Source organism: Cervus elaphus, chromosome 1, assembly GCF_910594005.1.
Source record: "Cervus elaphus chromosome 1, mCerEla1.1, whole genome shotgun sequence".
In the NCBI taxonomy this organism is placed as follows: Eukaryota; Metazoa; Chordata; class Mammalia; order Artiodactyla; family Cervidae; genus Cervus; species Cervus elaphus.
The window spans coordinates 42,632,072-42,652,575 of record NC_057815.1 but is presented as its reverse complement, the minus strand read 5'-3'; the positions used below and the strand labels follow the sequence as shown (position 1 = coordinate 42,652,575).

The window sequence follows — 20,504 nt, the reverse complement described above, 5'->3', positions numbered from 1 at the left end:
CCTAGTACACAAAGAAAGTAGAAACTAGTAGATGAGAACTCTCTCAGGATGGGAAAAAAAAAACAACAAAACCCCCCCACACACAGATGAAAACTTCATTTTTGGGGCCCAACTCTTTCACTTTCAACATTAGCCAAATCTGGACCCATCCTGGGCTTCCCCCTTGTCTAGATTGACCATAAAAATTATCTCCCACATTGTCACAGTGTGAAAAGTGTGAAAGAGGTACTGTTAACCATTACAGTGAGACAGCAGGTATAAACTAGGGCTGTCCTGAGCATTCCAAACATTCTTAACCTCTTGTTAATAATGAGGGAGGTACACTTTTTCCTGTTTACTGGCTCATTTTAACATGCTAATACTTTACCTTCTTCAAACCAACAAATGAAATGAAGTGAAAGTCATTCAGTCACGTCCAACTCCTTGCCAGAATACTGGAGTGGGTGGCCTTTCCCTTCTCCAGGGGATCTTCCTGACCCAGGGATCAAACCCAGGTCTCCTGCATTGCAAGGCAGATGCTTTACCAGCTGAGCCACAAGAGAAGCCCAAGAATACTGTAGTGGGTAGCCTATCCCTTCTCCAGTGGATCTTCCCGACCCAGGAATCCAACCAGGGCCTCCTGCATTGCATGCTAACACTTTACTTTCTTAAAACCAACAAATGAACCCAAAACTAAAAAACTTCTTTCTCCCTTCCAACTATGGGCTTCCCAGGGAAAAGGGAACATGGGTTCAATCACCGGTCAGGGAAGATCCCACATGCCTCAGGACAATAAGTCCGTACACAACCATTGAGCGCACATACTGCAGCTAGAGAGTAGCTCCCACTCGCTGCAACTAGGGAAAGCCTGCCGGCAGCAGTGAGCACCCAGCACAGTCAAAAATAAACAATAAATATTTAAAAAGTATTCAACAGATGACAAGACCAAAGTTAGAAATGCAACGTTTGAGTCATTATTTTACATCACTCGAGTTTACACATCATTTCTTAGAATGTTGGTCATATTTTAACAACTAAAAATTACCATTTATCAAGTGCCTACTATGCACCCAGCAATGCAGCAGGTATGTCAGAGATATTATTTCTGATTATCATAATTTCAAGAGAAGCAGATGTCTCCATCTTATAGATGAGAAAATTGAGGCACAAAGAGACTCATTCATTCTAATACCTATTGAACCTATTCATTCTAATACCTAGTGGAGAGAAAAAGGGAAAAAGGAGAGTGAATGACCAGGGATGAGACTGAAATTGTAATTAGGGTCCAGACCCTAAAGATCCTTGATAAGGGTTAAAGAGTGTGGACTTTATCTAAAGGGCAATGGGGCAACATTGAAAACTTTTCAGGGGAAAGGGACCTGATCAGATTTGTGTATTTAAAAGAGCACAGGGATTTCCCTGGTGCTCCAGTGGCTAAGATGCCGTGCTCTCAATGCAGGGGGCCCAAGTTCAATCCCTGGTTAGGGAATGAGATCCCACAGGCCACAAAGAAGATCCAGCCCAACCAGATAAAGAAAATAAATAAGTATTTTAAAAAATAATAATAAATATAAGAGCACACAAATACAATCTGGAGAAAGACAATAGGGTGAAACAAGGCCCGAAGCAAGAAGCTGCTTCTGGGAACAGTAATCCAGACAGATGATTTGACCGGAACTGAAACAATGGTGGAGGGAATGGAGAGAAGTTAGGATCTGAGAGCTATGCAGGAGGTAGAATGCAAGAAGACTGGTTTACCCCTGAGCCACCAGAGAAGCCCCTACTCAATACTTAATGCTAAGGAAACTTAGTAAACAAGGAAGCAGATTTTTGCCAACATTTTATTATGAAAATTTTCAAACATGCAGAAAAGTTGGAAGAACTTTATAGTGAACACCTATATTCCCTACTTAGGTTCTTCAGTTAATATTTTACTATGTACATGCTTTATTACATATCTATTCAATCCTTTTTTCATCCTTTTATCTACCCATCCATTAACATGTCATTTATTTAGTTTTTTGATGCATTTTAAAATTTCAGACAAGGGAGGTGGGAGGGAGGTTCAGGTTGGGGGCACGCACGTACACCAGTGGCTGATTCATGTTGATGTATGGCAAAAAACACCACAATATTGTAAAGTAATTAGCCTCCAATTAAAATTAATTAATTAATTAAAAAAATAAAATTGCAGACTGTGGGACACATCTCCCTATATTTTTCAGCATTAGTGAGAGTTCAATATTTGTTTACAATTCTTTTTAAGAATATACTGAAATAAAATTTGAATACAATGTAACACAGAAGACTTAAGCATATACATTCAAATAACTTTGGCAAATTCAAAGCCTGTGTAACCCAAACCTATATCAAGATGCAGAACATAAATATCACTCTAGAAATTCCCCTCATGCCTGTCCGTCCAGTCAATCCCTTCCCCCACTTCCCCAAGGGAAACACCGTTAGGATATTTTTCCACCAAACATTAGTTTTGCCTGTTCTAGAACTTCATATAAATAGAATCAAAGAGTAAGTATTACTTTATGTCTGGCTAATTTTGTTCAACATAATATATTTGAGATTCATCAATATGGCAGTATGTATCAGTAGTTTATTCCTTTTTATTGTTGGAGAAGACTCTTGAGCTCCCTTGGACTTCAAGGAGATCCAACCAGTCCATCCTAAAGGAAATCAGTCCTGAATATTCATTGGATGGACTGATGCTGAAGCTGAAGCTCCAATACTTTGACCACCTGATGCAAAGAACTGACTCATTGGAAAAGACGCTGATGTTGGGAAAGATTGAAGGCAGGAAGAGACAGGGAGGACAGAGGCATCACCAACTCGATGGACGTGAGTTTGAGCAAGCTCTGGGAGTTGGTGATGGACAGGGAAGCCTGGTGTGCTGCAGTCCATGGGGTCACAAAGAGTTGGATGCCACTGAGCAACTGAACTGAACTGAACTGATTGTTGAGTAGTATCCCAAGGCATGAGTATTCTACAGAGTATTTCTCTGTAGATGGACCCTTGGGCTATTTCCAATTTGGGGTTAATATGAATAAAGCTTCTTCAAATATTCTTACACAAGCCTTTTTGTGGGTATATAACTTCATCTCTCATGGATAAATACCTAGGAGTGGAATTGCTAAGGGGATTAGCTTTATATGAAGCTTAGCTTTATAAGAAACTGCTAGACCTTTTGAACTTCCCTAGTGGTCCAGTGGTTAAGAATCCACCTGCCAATACAGGGGACATGGGTTCAGTCCCTGGCTTGGGAAGATCCCACATGCCTTGAGACAACTAAGCCCCAGTGCCACAACTACTGAAGCCCACGCGCCTAGAGTCCCTGCTCTGCAACAAGAGAAGCCACTGCAATGAGAAGCCCGCACGTCACAACTAGGAAGTAGCACCCACTTGCCATGGCTGGAGAAAGCATGCCTGCGGCAACAAAGACCCAGCATAGCCAAAAAACAAACAAAAAACTGCTACACCTTTCTTCAACATGGTCACGGGAACAGCTTTCAAAAGCCAGCTAAGTATAACCACAAACAACTAAATTTACTGAGTGTAAATTTCTATGGGAACTGAGCATAGAGCTTTACTTAAATATAGCATTTTACCTGATTCTTATACCAAGCGTATGGGGAAGAAATTATTATTCTCATTTTTCAGGTAGGATAACTGAGGCACAGAGAATTAAATATCTGCCCAAGGTCACACAGCTAGTAAGTGGCCAAGGCCGGATCTGGACTCCAGTTCCTCTGCCTCATGATTCTAGTATTTAATAGCAAAACAGAAAAAAAGAAGGAAGTGGCTATTTCTTTTCTTAAGGATGAAAATTGGTCCTGGTAAACAAGAGATACTGAATTCATCAATAAACACTATATAAATGTAAATTCTCCATTACTTAGATGTGGTGCATATGATAAACAGGGAGATAGGCAGATACATCCATTGAGGACTCTTTATCTTCCTGGGAGACTCTTCAAGGTTATCTTAAAGACACCCCATCTATCCAGCTCTGCGCAAGTCCATCTAACGTCTCTTTAGAACATGAAGGGTTAAACTTCAGAGTCTCTTCCTTGGGCTGGTTAATTAGATTATGATGCTTCTTCTCTATAATTAAGAAAAAAGAGTCTGAGGTTTTACTGGGGAAGTGTTCACATCAGCTGCCAAGAGACGAGAGATAGGAGCACATTCCTGCCCACGGTTTTACTAAGTAGAGCTCAGTTTCAGATCCCAACTTGCCCTGGACCATCTGTAGGAAATTTGAGGCAAGGAGGAGGATCCAAGCAAACACATGTCTCCTTTGGGCTGAGAGCTCACCTCTCATCCAGAACTTAGACATCCTCTCTCATCTTTGAGAGAGTCTGCCTGCAATGCAAGAGATGTGGGTTCAATCTCGGGATTGGGAAGAACCCCTGGAGAAGGAAATGGCAGCCCACTCCAGTATTCTTGCCTGGAGAATTCCAAGGAGAGAGGAGCCTGGCAGGCTACTGTCCATGGAGTTGCAAAGAGTAGGACATGACTGAGTGGCACGCACACACACACACACACAGACACACACACTCACTCATCTTTGCGACTAACACAATGTTGCAAATTAACTATATTTGAATTATTTTAATGGTTTTTAAAAAGTAAGAAGGGAAAGCTTTGAGTCATCAACCAGCACATATTCTACCAACTGTCTCATAGGCCCCTGGCCTAGGAGCCATAATGAAAGTTAAACTTTTTACCTGTTTTCTGAAGACTCAGACTCCCAGCCTTCCCTAAACAACAATTCCAATCTACAGCTCCTTTTCCTTTTTTTTTTAAAAAACTCTTTCTGGTTTAAAAGGTCTTCTGCCTGCAATGCAGGAGTCTGAGTTTCAATCCCTAGGTCAGGAAGATCCCCTGGAGAAGGAATGGCAACCCACTCCAGTATTCTGGCCTGGGAAATCCCATGGACAGAGAAGCCTGGTGGGCTACAGTCCATGGGGTTGCAAAGACACAACTTAGTGACTATACATATACAACAACCCTGTGGATACCACATTCCACCCATCTGCTTCTCCTCTCTATTCATCCTTTTTGGGGCTAGGTCAAAAGTCACAAAAATGGTGATTACTTGTTTACATCCACCTTTCACCTCCCAATCCTCTTCAGACTGATTCCTCCCTGCCCCAGCCTCAGGCAGAAATGTCTAATTCTACTTTGCATTTCTAGCCTAGCAACATAGTAATAAAAATTTCATAAAGCTTTTCTAGTAAGAAAGACATATGGACCAAAACTTTTGAGTAAATAGATACTTTATTTAAACCACCCTAAGAGCGAAGAATTGATGCTTTTGAACTGTGGTGTTGGAGAAGACTCTTGAGAGTCCCTTGGACTGCAAGGAGATCCAACCAGTCCATCCTAAAGGAGATCAGTCCTGGGTGTTCATTGGAAGGACTGATGCTGAAGCTGAAACTCCAATACTTTGGCCACCTCATGTGAAGAGTTGACTCTTTGGAAAGACCCTGATGCTGGGAGGGATTGGGGGCAGGAGGAGAAGGGGACAACAGAGGATGAGATGGCTGGATGGCATCACCAACTCGATGGACATGAGTTTGAGTAGTCTCCGGGAGTTGGTGATGGACAGGGAGGCCTGGCGTGCTGCGATTCATGGGGTCGCAAAGGGTCGGACACGACTGAGCGACTGAACTGAATTGAACTGAAGAGCTAAATTATCTGTTTTCTTTGCTTCACAGAGTGTTATTTTCATCTTGTAGTGAAAAAAAAAACTTTTTTGCCTAGGATGCTAAGACAATTTTTACATGTATTGATATGGGTCAATTAACCTTTTTGTCTTCTGAGCCCCCAGTGAGTTTCCTACTGACCAAAGCCTAGGTATCCATTAGAAATATTTTTAGAAGGGAATTCCCTAGCAGTCCAGTGGCTAAGAGTCTGGGCTCCCAAAGCAGGGGGCCTGGGTTTGACACCAGTTGGGAAACTAGATTCCACATGCCACAACTAAGACCCAGGTATCAGTTCAGTTCAGTTCAGTTCAGTCGCTCAGTCGTGCCCGACTCTTTGCGACCACATGAACCGCAGCACGCCAGGCCTCCCTATCCATCACCAACTCCCAGAGTTCACCCAAACTCATGTCTATCGAGTCGGTGATGCCATCCAACCATCTCATCCTCTGTCATCCCCTTCTCCTCCTGCCCTCAATCTTTCCCAGCATCAGGGTCTTTTCCAATGAGTAAGCTCTTTGCATCAGGTGGCCAAAGTATTGGAGTTTCAGCTTCAACATCATTCCTTCCAATGAACACTCAGGACTGATCTCCTTTAGGATGGACTGGTTGGATCTTCTTGCAGTCCAAGGGACTCTCAAGAGTCTTCTCCAATACCACAGTTCAAAAGACCCAGGTATAGCCAAATGAATATATAAGTAAGTGAAATTGGGGAAAAAAAAAAAAAGAAATATTTTTAGGGAATGTGTAGGGGAAGGGATAGATGAGGTGGTTTCAAAACTTAGTACACCGTAAAATTTTAATGACAATCAGAATTTTTCTCTGGAAAAGTTTAAAGAGAAAACGTGATGTCTCTGAAAACTTCACTTTTCTTCCTTTTTAATTTTCTTTTTTTTTTTTTTTGGTTGCACTGGGTCTTGTTGCTGCACGTGGGCTTTCTCTAGCTGTGGTGAGTGGGGGCTTCTTCTTGCAGTGATGCTTCTCTTGTGCGGAGCACAGGCTCTAGAGTGTGGGCTCAGTAGTTGTGGCATGTGGACTTAGTTACTCTGTGGCATGCGGAATCTTCCAGGATCAGGAATTGAACCCATCCACTGCACCACCAGGGGAGTCCATTTCTCTTCCTTTCAATCTCCAGAAGTCCTCTTCTTTTTCTCTCACTTGCCCAGATACAAACTATAACTAAGGCCTCACCCAGGTGCCTCCATCTCTGATCAGAGTCCTGCTGACCAGCGCCCTGGGGACTCTTAGGGACAAGCCTCCTTTTTCTTTAGTGTTTTCTCTGCTTAGCACGTCCAGCCCTTGGCCTCTCCCCTCCCCACCCAGGGAGGGGAACCGGCTCGCTCTCCTGGTAACTGGAAGGAACTGGGTGTTGTTGGGCACCCTGCCAGGAATTTGAACTCTGCTGAGGAGGAATGGGCTCTGGGCAGCGGCTGACTCCCAGAGCAGTGCTGTCTGCCTGCTCACAGGGCGCCTGGCTACCTAGGGTGGGTGGGGAGGAAGAGTCTTCCCTCCTGACAACCATTTGTTCAGCTCTTCCTGCCCTGATTCCTCTCCTGCTGCTGTTTGCTGCATCCCCTGAGCCCTGTGGTAACTCTACCTCTCACCAAAAATTTGCAGTTTGTGGTAGACTTCAAAACCTTAGGCTTCTCCTCTCCTTCCTTTAGAGCGGCACTGGCCTGCAAGCTGAAAGCCAGCAGAGGCTCAAGTTTCCTTAACTCCTTTTCTTTCTGGCTCCTGGAGCTGAACTCTTTGGACCCGCATGCCAGAAAGGCTCCTTTATCGGATCACCATTTAAAATGTTTCCCCAGCATTCTGATTTGAGGTTGGCTGCTGACTGCGTGTGTGTGATTTCTGACCTAGAGGCTGAGAAAGGAGCCAAACATCCTGTGTTCAGAACACTCTTGTCAGGACACTCACGCTGGGACACCGCGCCTCTTCATGTGTGGAGCCCCTGGTTTCTCAGTCCTCATGGGGGCTATTTTGGTTGTTGTTAAACTTTTTTTTATGACACATCTTTCTCCTGCTGCTTTTCTCTCTTTTGCTTTTCTTTTTCTTCTGTAATCTGCCTCTCTCTGTGGAATTTTCTCTTTGCTTCCCTCTTTATGTTGTTTTATTTTTTCTAGTCAGCCTGCCCCTTCCTCTCAGTACTAGAAACTTCTTTGTTCTGCGGTTTCACTGGGAGAGTTTATGAATCACTTAAGAGTTTCTAGATCACTAATCCAGGGATAGCAATTTATTTCTCTTGTTCTGCGTTAGATTACTGGTCAAGCCTGCTTCTTTTCTTTTTGGCCGTGCCACACGGTTGTGGGGTCTTAGTTCCCCCCTCAGGGATTAAACCCTGGACCCACGGCAGTGAGAGCTTACTTCTTAATTGCATGGGTAACCTTCATCTTCCTTCTACTGAGTTTCCATACAGCTTTACTAATTTTTAACAATTACCTGTCATCCTTTGAGACAAGGAGACACCTTGTCTCATTTCAAATCTTCAGCTCTTCAAATTTCTCAGACAGATGACTGCCCCCAAAATGGCAAATAAAACCTGAGTTACAAAAAAGCTATTAGGAAAAGCTTTTCCTTGAGGATCCTCTGTCTGATTGCTCACATGAACTATGATTTTTGTGGAAAGAGCACTAGACTGAGTTAAAAAAGAGAACTTCCCTGGTGGTCAAGTGGTTAACAGGCATATACTTCCACTGCAGGGGGCATGGGTTCCATCCCCGGTGAACTAAGATCCCACATGCTGTGTGGCCAAAAAAAAAGAGTCAAAAAAAGTTCCAGTTCTGCTACCTATTGGCTGTGCAAATAAATCACCTCTAGGCTTTTCGTGTCTGTCTTCACTGGTGAAATGGGAAAACTTCAGGGCAGTGTCCTGTCAATGAAACCACTTTGCAAAGTGTCTTGAGATAGCACATGATTCCTCTTTAAATCCTTCAAACATTAAACACTGAGATTTATTTTGGTCAGTCTGCTTTAGATGGGGCGGGGGAGGGGGAAGGGGGTTTTCAGGGGAAATCTACCAGCTAGAAAAAGCACAGGGATCCTTGTGGTAACATTTGGTTAAAATCAAGTATACAAACTCTAGGACTTATTGAATACAGAGGGTCCTAAGGAATTTTGATTATTTTGGAGGTGGTAATCCAGTTCAGGCTACTGTGGCCTGAGGGCGGTGCTTTGATAAGTGAAATCACTGCAGGTATGTTCAACATTCACTTATTAGGCAAGCCTAAAACCTGTTTTTAAAAAAATGTGTGCGTGTGGGCCAGACCCAAAGCAGCCTGGGACCTTTCAGACAGGCACCACCTCCTCTGGCTGTTTCTGAGGCCATCCAGAGGCCAGGGTCCAGAGGAGCTGAAAAGACAGGACTGCAGAGTCTGGGACTTTGTGTAGACGTGTCTGTAGCGTGGAGGGTGGGAGGGAGGCAAGGAAGGAGGGGAGGAGGGCGTTGGGAGCCGAAGCCCCACCTTTCATTCCAGCAAAGAGCACCAGCAGAGCAGGAATGACTCACAGGCGCGGGAGCTCAGGTTCCCACAGGTGAGGCGACAGACTGCTTTCCCCGGGAAAACGCCGAGGCGCTCTCTCCGCCAGGAGCGGCCTTGGCAGGGTGCTGGCGCGCTCCGTCTGCGCGGTCTGGTCTCTGGGGCCAGGCCTGGGTTTCCCTCATGTATGGCCAGAGCCCTACGCGTGCTGTGCTTTTTCTCCTTGGCGTACAGCTCACAGGTAAGAGCTCGCGGGCTTCTCTGAGCATTTCCTCCACTGCCTACCCTGTGAAGTTAGCTCATTGTCGCAGAAGTTGCAGGAGTCTCTTACTGCAGCCTGAGCCACAGTGACATTTCGCTTTAGTGTTGACTTTAATGAAACTCAAGTGGGGGGTTGTTTTGGGGGAACTGCTTTTGGAAAAACAGGTTTCGGTGTGTTCTGGTTGCCAGTGATTGGGGCACAGAGCGGGTTTTCTAATCTCAGGTTACACTCCAGTTTTTGGTGGCTGCTCTCCACCCCCCACCACAGGCAGAACCCGGCTCTTGGATTTCTGTGTGTGGGTCTTGTCTGAGACTCTGGGCAGTATTGGGAAACTGGAGATGGCTACGGAGAGAGACCCACTGTGGCTTGCTAACTGCCCCACCATGCACATACTAAATGTAAATATGCTAAAAAAATGCTACATGGTATAAAGGTTCCAGGGTACAAGCAAGCTAAACTGTCTGGGGCTGATTAATTCCGTTTTTTGCAGAAGACTAGGAATAGTAGGAAATTCACTTAACAAGGACCCTTTCTGAAAAACTTACTGCTAGGGGACCATTATACACATAAGGTATTATGGTTAATCTGAACAGAGGTCTAATTAGTTTTAATTTTTTTGCTTCTGCCTTTAATCTTATTTGCCAATGTTTATAGTTTGTTAGAGCAGTTTTGAAGGTACCATGAGGCTAGGGTATCCTGCTTTAGAGAAGGTGTGACTGCTAAGTAAAGTTTATGGTGTGCTATTTTTAGCTGTTAAATGAATGGGAGGGTCAAGGTTACATGTAGGTAGGAATATGTGGTGGGTGAAGCTGAGTTTGAGTGAGAGCTGGGCCATCTCAGATCTGTTTGATGCCCTACTCAGACCTTTATTTTGGTAGTGTCAGCAGAAATTCTCTTAAGACACATCTCCTGTTAACCCTTCATTGCCTTTTTTCCATTGCAGCTCTTTGGCCAGTAGCAGCTGTGGAAATTTACACTCCCCGGGTGCTGGAGGCTGTCAATGGGACAGATGTCCGGTTAAAATGCACTTTCTCCAGCTTTGCCCCAGTGGGTGATGCTCTCACGGTGACCTGGAATTTCCGTCCTCGAGATGGGGGCCCTGAGCAGTTTGTAAGTTTGGGGCCCTTGATTAGAAAAATAAGCCAGTCCATTTCTCCTGGCCCTTTTATATTTTTCTTAGCGATAAGTACAGGGTAAAGCTGGGGAACAATTCTTGGCACAGAGACAGAACTGAGAGGCTGGTGAAGGGGAAAGCCAGAGATTGTTGCAGGAGAACTGCAGACCGGGCAGTCAGGCTTGCTGTTTCTCTTTTTAAGTTTTTTTTTTTTTCCCCACGTGGACCATTTTAAAAGTCTTTATTGGATGTGCTCCAATATTGTTTCTGCCTTATTGTTTTGGTATTTTGGCCACAAGGCACGTGGGAACTTAGCTCCCTGACCAGGGATCAAACCCACAGCCTGTGCACTGGAAGGTGTTTCTCTTCTGCTCCTGCTATCTCAGTCTCCCTGCCCAGGTACCGAATAAACCCTTTGGTCACGACTCCTCTCTAGGTTTTCTACTACCATGTGGATCCCTTCAAACCCATGAGTGGGCGTTTCAAGGACCGAGTGGTCTGGGATGGGAACCCTGAGCGGTATGATGTCTCCATCCTCCTCTGGAAGCTGCAGTTTGATGACAATGGGACATACACCTGTCAGGTGAAGAACCCACCTGATGTTGATGGACTGATCGGGGAGATCCAGCTCAGCGTCGTGCAGACTGGTAGGTGACGCAGAGACAAGTGTTTTTGGAAAGTGTGACAGCTTGTAGAAAACAGAGGGGCAAAGTTTTGTGATGGCTGAAAGAGAAGAGAGAAGGACCAACTCTTTGGATCTGGAAATTGCAGAGGAAGAGTGAAGAGTCCTGGGGTAAAAAGAGAAAGGCTTTGTTTGGCTATGGAAACAAACAGAAAATAAGGCAAAGGGACCTAGGGAATCGGTTACAAAAATGGCATTGAGATCGTGAAAGGGAGAGGAAGCAACTCTCTGATAAAAGGCTAACAGTAAGTCCATTCATCCACTCATTTAGTCACAAGATACTATTGAGTACCTACTCACTGTCCAAAGTGCTTGACAGGTACTATCTCATTTAATTCTCACAATCACTGTTGGAAGTAGATACCAATAGTGGTAGTTATTGTTTATCGCGCCCTTCCCACATGCTAGGAGATTTATGTAACACATCTAATCTTTGTTGTTTTTCAGTGCTAAGTCATGTCCAACTCTTTGCGACCCCATGGATTGCAGCGTGCCAGGCTTCCCTGTCCTTCATTATCTCCTGGAGTTTGCTCAAACTCATCTCCATTGAGTTGGTGGTGCCATCCAACCATCTCATCCTCTGTCTAATCTTTACACATATCAATTTACTGTGCTCTTAGTGCTTCCCTCCCCCCTCGTTACTAATGAGGAAACCAATGCTCATACAGGTTAAGTCACTTGTCCAAAGTCAGGGAGCAGATAAATGGAATCACTCAGAACTCAAACCCAAGCATCTCTGTCTCCAAAACTGTGCTCCATCTAATGCACTGTATTGCCTGCAGGCCTAGAAAGGACAACCTGGAAAACTGCCAGATAACAAAAAGAAAAGACCACAAAACTTAAGAGTTGTAAATTTGGGTCTGAGTCACTGCTACAGTTTATCAGCTATAAATAAATTTTTTTCTTCTGTAAAGTGAGAATAATAGAGCTAAGATTATGATGAGGATAAAAATGACATAATAAAAGTAAAAATCCCCAAAGTCTGAATTGTACTGAAAATTATAATAGCTACCATATATTGAAAGTATTATGTGCAGGCACAGCATGGAACAATTTAAATAAGCAACTTTATTTTTTATAAGAACTCAAGAAATGAGTATTGTTATCTTTATACATTGAAGAAACTGAGGCTCAAAAAAAAAGTTAACTACCCAAGTCACATAGGAGCTGGTATTTTAACCTAGCTGTCTTTGGTGTATTCTCTTAACCAACACGTTACTATCCAAAACATAAAAGCCTATAAAATGGTATGAATTCCCCCTTTCAGTCCTAGTATCATCCTTCAAGGTCCTATCAATAGAGAGCTGTGTGACCTTGGAGAAGTCATTTGAGTGTTGAAAGAAGTAATGTAATGTCTTTGGATCTGTTTCTTCTTTGCAAAATGAACAGGTAGATAAGGACCCACGGGTCTTAAACATATTAGGATGACTACTCTGAGGACCTAATGAAAGCCATAACCCCTATTTACCACAAACAAGGCACACAATGTGACATGGATTTTGTGGGTTTGTTCTCCTTCACCATGCCCCCCCCTTCCCCACCCTCTTCCTTTACAGACTCGAGGCTGGGGAACCCCTGGGCTAGATATTCGCTAATGTCTTTTCTAGCTCTGTAGGTTTTTTGAAATTTAAATCAGAAATCAAGCTCAAGATCAAGAGACCCAGCCTTCACAGTCTCTAACCTTGTTTAGGGACCCTTCCCTCTGGGTTCTCTTACATCATTGACCCACTAGACTACAGTTACTTGTCTCTCTTTCCTGTGGGTATCAGTTCCTTGAAGGTAATGTCTTTTCTGGCTTTGTATTTCCCCTAAAGTACTAGAACATAATAAGCTCTTAATAAACCTGAATAAATGACTGACTGAATGACAGAGGTGAGGATTCAGGGAGAAATAAACACTGGATTTGATTAGGTCAGCAATAACCTTACCCCATTAGCTAGGTTACCTGCCCCCAGTGATTCTCAAATTTTTTGCATGCATCAGAATCACCTGGAGGACAAGTTAAAACAGATTGCTGGGCCCCACCTGTAATTGGATAGATCTGGGGTGGGGCCTGATGGAACTCGCCTTTCGAAGTTCTCAAGTCATTCTGTAGCTGCTCCTCCTAGGACCATAGTTTGAGAACCACTGAAGTGTCTCTATGGCTTTCCTATTGCTACCAGAGTTTACACAGTTAATATGGTAGAAGAAAGGAATATTTCATTTGGTGAAAACACATCCCTATTATATCTTCAGATTTCATCACAGTCCTCCTCTTCAGAATCCCAACCTGATCTTTTCTCCTTACAGTTCGCTTCTCTGAGATCCACTTCCTGGCTCTGGCCATCGGCTCCGCCTGTGCACTGATGGTCATAATAGTAATTGTGGTGGTCCTCTTCCAGCATTTCCGGAAAAAGCGACGGGCTGAAAGAGCTCATAAAGTGGTGGAGATAAAACCGTAAGGCTGGGCAGTTCTGGAAAAGTCTTCTAACACTGTTTTATGGCAACTCTTGGTATTTTATAGCGGGGCTAACTCATTCTTGAACAAATGTCCTTTCTTTTGGGTAAATCTCATACAGAATTCAAATCCACAGGATGGATAAATTAGGGTGTGAATTAGTAACTTTAGCTGTTTCTGTATTGAAATACAGTTGATTTACACTGTTGTGTTAGTTTCAGGTGTAAAGTGATTCAATTATTTACATATATACATATATTCTTTTTCAGACTCAATTCCCTTATAGGTTATTACAAAATAGTGAGTGTATTTCCCTGTGCTATACAGTTGGTCCTTGTTGGTTCACTATTTTATACATTATAGTGTGTATATGTTAGTCCCAAACTCCTAATTTACCCCTCCCCCGCCCTTTCACCCTTGGTAGCTGTAAGTTTGTTTCCTCTGCGGTGTTTAGTTTCTTAATTTTAGGGAAGATTTCATCATAGGCTTTCTTTACTATGTAGGATTTGATATACAAAAATTTGCTTATGTAAAGCTTTTCTAGGATATTCCTTCCTTTTAATGTAAAGCATACATTTCTAAGAACCACTGGGCTAGGAAAGACAGCCATGCTGATGTAAGGTACATTATATATATATATATATTTTTTTTTTTTTAAGATAAAATTTACATATAATAAAATTCATTATTTAATGTTCACAAAGTTGTGTAACCATTACCGCTAATTCCAGAACATTTTCATCACTTCCAAAAGAAACTCCATACCTTTTAGCCATCACTCCCTACCTTCCTCTCCCACCTGCCCCTAACAACTACCAATCAATCTGCTTTCTGTCTCTATGGAGTCTCCTGTTCTGGACAGTTCATGTAAAGGGAATCATATAACATGTGACCTTTTAAAAAAAAATTACATTTTTGTAATTTGAAAAAAAAATTATTTTTTTTATTATTTTAAAAACTATGTGACCTTTTATGTCTGGCTTCTTTGACTTAGTATAATGCTTTCAAGGTTCAACCATGTGATAGTATGTCATTCCTTTTTGTGGCTTCATTATATTCCATCGTATACACATACCACGTTTAAAAAAAGTATTTATTTTTTAATTTATTTGGCTGTGTCAGATATTAATTGTGGCACATAGGAACTTTGCTCACAGCATGAAAGGCTTCTCTAGTTGCAGAGCACATAGGCTTAGTTGCCCCAGGGCATGGGGCATCTTAGTTCCCCAACCGGGTGTTGAACCCATGTCCCTTTCATTGGAAGGCAAATTCTTAACCACTGAGCCACTAGGGAAGTCCCCACATTTTGTTATTTCATTCAATTGATGGACATTTAAAATTTCCCCACTTTTTGACTAGTAGGATTAATGCTAACTATGAACATTCATCTACAAGTTTCTGTGTAGGCATATGTTTTCAATTTTTTGGAGTATATAAACAGGAGTGGAATTACTGGGATATATAGTAACTCTATGTTACCTTCTTGAGGAATTGCTGGACTATTTTCCAAAACAGCTGCACCATTTCATATTCCTGCCAGCAATGTATGAGGGTTCCAGTTTGTCTACATCCTCAACAATACTTGTATTGCCTGTCCTTTTGATTATAGCCATCTAGTGTGTGTGAAGTGGTATCTCATTAAGGTTTTGAATTGTATTTTTCTAACGACTAATGATGTTGGGCATCTTTCCATGTGTTTATTGGCTATTTTAATGTCTAATTTGGAAATATATTATTCAAATATGTTACATATTTGAATTTTTGAATATTTGAAACCATTTCCAAGTTAGGGTATTTGTCTTTTTATTGTTACGTTTTGAAGGTCTTTATATTTTTTGGAGTATACAAAAGCACCTTGTTAGATAAAGGATTTGCAATTATTTTCTCCCATTCTGTGGATTGCCTTTCCATTATCGTGACTGATGTCCTTTGCAGCACAAAAGTTCTTCTAAGAGTTTTACAGTTTAGTTCTTATATTTAGGTCTTTGATTCTTTTTTATTGTTATTTTTTTGATTCATTTTTAATTAATGAATTTTTAATTCATTTAATTAATTCTTGTATATGGTGTGAAGTAGGAGTCCAAATTCATTCTCTCACAGTGTAATTTTTTTCAGCTGTCCCAGCATCATTTGTTTCTTTCCCTCAAGAAATATTTACAATAGTAAACAGAACTGATTTTTAAGGAGGTTAATGAACCCAACTCTGAGCTGATTTGAATAGAATACAATTGATAAACATGACTTCTAGGTCAGTCTTTGTTTTTGTTTGTTTTGGTTTTAATTTTATGCTTTTTACTTTTTTGAATAAGAAGTAGAATTAGAATACTGATGCTAAACTAAAGTGTCTGTTTTAAATACCTGGCGTTCCCAAATGATATTCCCCTGTAGAAATATTCTGAAAAGGGTCATGTGGAGGCATGAGTATTGTTAGACAGTACTAGTGGTTTAGTGCTCTGTAAGCCTGATCTACTCCCAGGTGCATATACTTCCCCAAATTTGGGGGAATATATCTAACCTGAAACTTTGTATGATTTGCCTTCCTTGTTCCTTGTCTTGTTCTCCTGACATTGGTTTCTGCTTCTATGTTACAGAAAAGAAGAAGAAAAGCTCAATCAGGAAAAAAAGGCTTCTGTTTCTTTAGAATACACAGACTAACATTCTTACATGGTAAGTTTCACCATGTTGCTTTCTTTCCTTAGCTTACTTGCACCTTTAATCTCTACTGTAGATCTCCTAGATGATATGATTGTTAGGTGTTTCCTGTATGAAATGAGAGGAGCTGGGCAGAAAGATAAAAGTCTTTTCTTGTGTTATGGATGGCTTTCCCTTTGAGTGTGTTTTGTGCAAAAGACTAGAAAGCTAGAACCTCCTATCATTAAAGCTGAGAATTCTATGATTATTTGAAGCTTTGGGGTTATATTTACCACCCTTAAGAAAAATAAATTAACTTTCAATATGTAAGTAAATTTTTTTTAATGAAAGAATTAATATTTGCTTTTTTCTTCTTTTTTCTTGTAAACTAATCATGGCAGTTAAGAGTGACTCAATAGATATGCTTGACATTTTGACAAGAGAACTTCTATATTCTTTGGAACTGATTTCAACTCCTCTCATTTAGTTATTGGGACTATGAACCCAATTTTAGTGGTGTGTAATTTTGTTTTTCCAGTGTTTAGGTTTATTAGGCTTAAACGGTAGGTTGATTTATTTTAATATGATTATAATTTCTATTCCCTGAAGTTGATCCACTATTATCATTTGCAAAAAGAGCCACAGTTTTACAGCCTAAAGCTCCAGTGAAAGTTCACAAGAATTTATAAAAAAAAGAATATGGAGAAAAATGATTCTATTGTAAACCTAGGGGGAAAAAATTGGTATCACAGAGATTTTTACCAAGGGCTATTTTTAAAATCAAGCAGATTTTCTAAGTCAGGGGCATGGAAAATAAAGACAGAGGCTGTTTAAGATTAAAAGAAATTTAAGAGAGTGATACAATCAAGTGCAGTGTATGATCTCTGACTGGATGGATACTAGTCTGAATGAACTAGTTGTAAAAAGAGTTGGGGGTACAACTGGGAAAGTCTTAATATGAAAAAGTCAATATGGATAATATTAGAGAGTTATCATTAATTTTTATTAGGTATAATAAAGATATTGTGCTTACACAGGAAGACATCCGTATTTTAAAAATGCATATTGGAGTACTTATGGGTAAAATGTCAGTAATTTGTTTTAAAAACTCTAGCCCCCGCCCCCCCATATATATTATTTATAGCAGGTACAATTTATCGCTATACAATTAAGTGAGAGTGTATTCTACACACTGACTTCTTTGCTTTTCTGTATATTTGATTTTCTTTATTATAAAGGGGTTGGGGGGAGACAGAGAGAGAATGTATATATATGTGAGTAAGCAGATATTGATCATCCAAGGGTCTAGGGAAGGCAGGGACTATGACTTAAGGACACTGACCCTGAGAACGATGTAATAAAGATCAGGAAATTTTTTAAAAAGTTAAATTAGGAGAGGACAAATATACTTAAGAATATTTTTCTTCACAATGGAAAACAGATCTAGTAATATGTATGTCTTCATGTCAGGTACTCCTATTGCACTGTTGCTAAATGCATTATCCATTTAAACTTCTGCTTTGTATTTCAGGAAGCTGAATATTTCCCAGAACAAGAACCCTAAGATAAGCTGGAGTTAATGGAAGCTTTGCTTTGGCTTTTCCAGTTGTGACCTGCCTTCCAACCAGCGCTGCAGTATATAACCACCTAGACGAGCAACGTTCCTCTGGAGCCAGCATAGGGCCCTTCTTGAGCAGATACCACCAGACTCACAAACAGCTCTGTTACTAAGGTTTTATTTAATTTCAGAGTGCAAATATTTTTCAAATGCTCACTAGGTTTTGTATACTAAGAAGCTATATTTTTGCCCTGAAACACTCCTTGTGGATTATGATTTATATTCACATATATTGGCCTCAAATGAGATAAAAACCAAACTCTCTGTCTCGTTTACTTTGATATATTAATTTTAGAGCAGTGTTCTAGCTACTAAAGTTAACATCTTTATTCTTTCCTTCTCACATGCTTGGTTAAAAGGTGAGCTAATTCTCTCAACAGTTTTGATTAATTAACAGAAAATCCTAAATTCAAACTGTTAAAGAATAGTTTGATTTTTATGGCTCTCCTTAAGTATGAGACACATCTTATTTTATTGAATTTCTTTCAATACCCTAGATGGCAGGTTTTTGTTTTTGTTTGTTTTTGGTCAGTTGACCCAAGGTTTACAGTAGCACAAGCCGAAACCACAGAATAACTAGGGAAGGTGACATAAATGCTAATAGATTGACAAATGCCACCTCAGGATGAAATGCTTGTCACCTTTTTTCTGTGCTCTTGATAAGTGACCCATAGCTCTAATTTTTCACAAGCAGTGAATGACTGTTTAGCTTACTATATTCCCCACTTCCAATTCAATTATTTATAACAACAGAGCAAAATCTATGCCCATTTGTAGACTGGAATCATTAAGCAGTTAAATGGAAGGATTCTGAAGTAGTATATTACAATTTAAGAATTTAGGGCTAGTGAAAAAAAATCAACCCTAAATGGTGATAATTTTCTCTAGTGTTATACAAAGCTCTGAGAACTGGAAGAGATTAAATTGTTTCTTTCTTTTATATATTTTTTGTTTTAATACAGCTTGATACTTTGATTTCACCAACTAGGCTGAAAATGTTATTTCTGTTAACAAACTGGAGTTTCAAAGCAGTTTATTTGTATTTAAAGATGATGAACTTTGATTTTTTTCCCCAATACTAAAAGAAACCCACTCTGGTATAATTTACTTATGAACTTGAAATGCTTCTCATACCTGTCTCATTTTGCCTTTTATGCTGTCTAAAAAAGTGGTTTTAGTACCCAGTTTTGAAACTAAAAATCAAATTTAAAGTCCATATTACCTTTCATTCACATTTTCTTTTTTTCTCTATATAAATCTTTGAAAATATAGTAACTGGATATTTCTTCAAACAGATGGCCTGGATAAAATGTAAAGAGGTAGTTAAAAACTCATGGAAGGTGTTTCCAGCGAAACTTGTAGTTTCTGTGTCTTGGTTAAATGCTCAAGGATTAATACAGCCCCATTGTTCAGTGTCTTCTACTTAAAGAGAACTTTTGTATTGTAATTTATTTTTTATTGTGCCTTAAACACTATGTAAATAACTGTCAGTAATAAAGCATTACAATTATATAATTTGCTTATATGAAAATCTAAAATTTTTACATAGCAGGTAACAGAAAACTGATGGGAATGTATTTTACCTCTATTGAAAAATTTTCTAAGGGGCAGCCTGGAAGTCAATAATAGAATTAGTTTGTACTGGATAAATAAAACTATATGAATTTCCACAGAATTTTCACATTGCTTTGAACAACAGAATTGAGCACAACAAACTACTTAGTTTGGGGACTCTTTTGAAGGAACAGTAAGTATCATCTCTTCCATCTGATACTCTTACATTACCTTCTTAATAGAGAAAACTACCAGCTTTCAAGTCTAGTAAAGAAATGCGAGTTGAAAAATGTAAAGTTATTAAATATCCCAAAAGTTGAAGCATATTTTCGTTCCCTTGGTTTCATTAAACATATGTAGATTCCAGGAGAACAGACTAATAATTAAAGGACAGTACTATCCCATTTCTTTTTCAGAAGAATCTGACATCACCTCTTCATTTCACTTCAAGCACTGTGAAAACACTTTCTCGCTTTTCTAACCAAAAGAAGCATAAGTCTCAGCTCCCTTTTGTAATGATTTCATCATTGCCACTGTCAGCAGAAACTTAAATGAAAGAAAGTGAAGTCGCTTAGTCCTGTCCGACTCTTTGCGACCTCATGGGCTGTAGCCTACCAGGCTCCTCCGTCCATGGGATTTTCCAGGCAAGATTACTGGTGTGGGTTGCCGTTTACTTCTCCAGGGGATCTTCCCGACCCAGGGATCGAACCCGAGTCTCCAGTAATTTAACACACACCTAATTTAAATTTAGGTACGTACTGAGATGGATGCTGTTATTAGCTACACACACACACACACACACACACCCCCAAGAATACAAATCACACACACACACACACCCCCACCCAAGAATACAAATCACTCACACACACACACACACACCCAAGAATACAAATCACACACACACACACACACACACACACACACACACACACACACACACACACACACCCAAGAATACAAATCAGTCTTGTACAAACTGCCCACGAAGGCCTAATACAAATTTATCTATTCACCGAATGACCCTGTATGCT

General features: G+C 40.6%; 1 protein-coding gene and 1 long non-coding RNA gene across 2 annotated transcripts; both read left to right on the top strand.

Annotated features, from left to right (window-relative positions):
• The first annotated feature begins 5,051 nt into the window (after positions 1-5,051).
• Positions 5,052-19,428, top strand: LOC122692627. The gene is made up of 3 exons (XR_006340694.1): positions 5,052-5,062; positions 16,965-16,969; positions 18,736-19,428. It is a non-coding gene; the product is annotated as an uncharacterized LOC122692627 (long non-coding RNA).
• On the top strand, positions 9,125-19,428 carry MPZL2 (myelin protein zero like 2). The gene is made up of 6 exons (XM_043900382.1): positions 9,125-9,413; positions 10,378-10,544; positions 10,985-11,195; positions 13,520-13,667; positions 16,259-16,334; positions 17,830-19,428. Exons 1-5 carry the CDS (start codon positions 9,356-9,358, stop codon positions 16,320-16,322), a joined length of 648 nt encoding a protein of 215 aa, XP_043756317.1. The 5' UTR covers positions 9,125-9,355; the 3' UTR covers positions 16,323-16,334; positions 17,830-19,428.
• Positions 19,429-20,504: the final 1,076 nt, after the last annotated feature.

Coding starts and splice junctions, on each gene's coding strand:
- MPZL2 (XM_043900382.1), top strand. CDS start 9,356: ATGTATGGCCAGAGCCCTACGCGTGCTGTGCTTTTTCTCCTTGGCGTA. Junction 9,414..10,377: donor CCTTGGCGTACAGCTCACAG/GTAAGAGCTCGC, acceptor TTTCCATTGCAG/CTCTTTGGCCAGTAGCAGCT. Junction 11,196..13,519: donor GCTCAGCGTCGTGCAGACTG/GTAGGTGACGCA, acceptor TTCTCCTTACAG/TTCGCTTCTCTGAGATCCAC.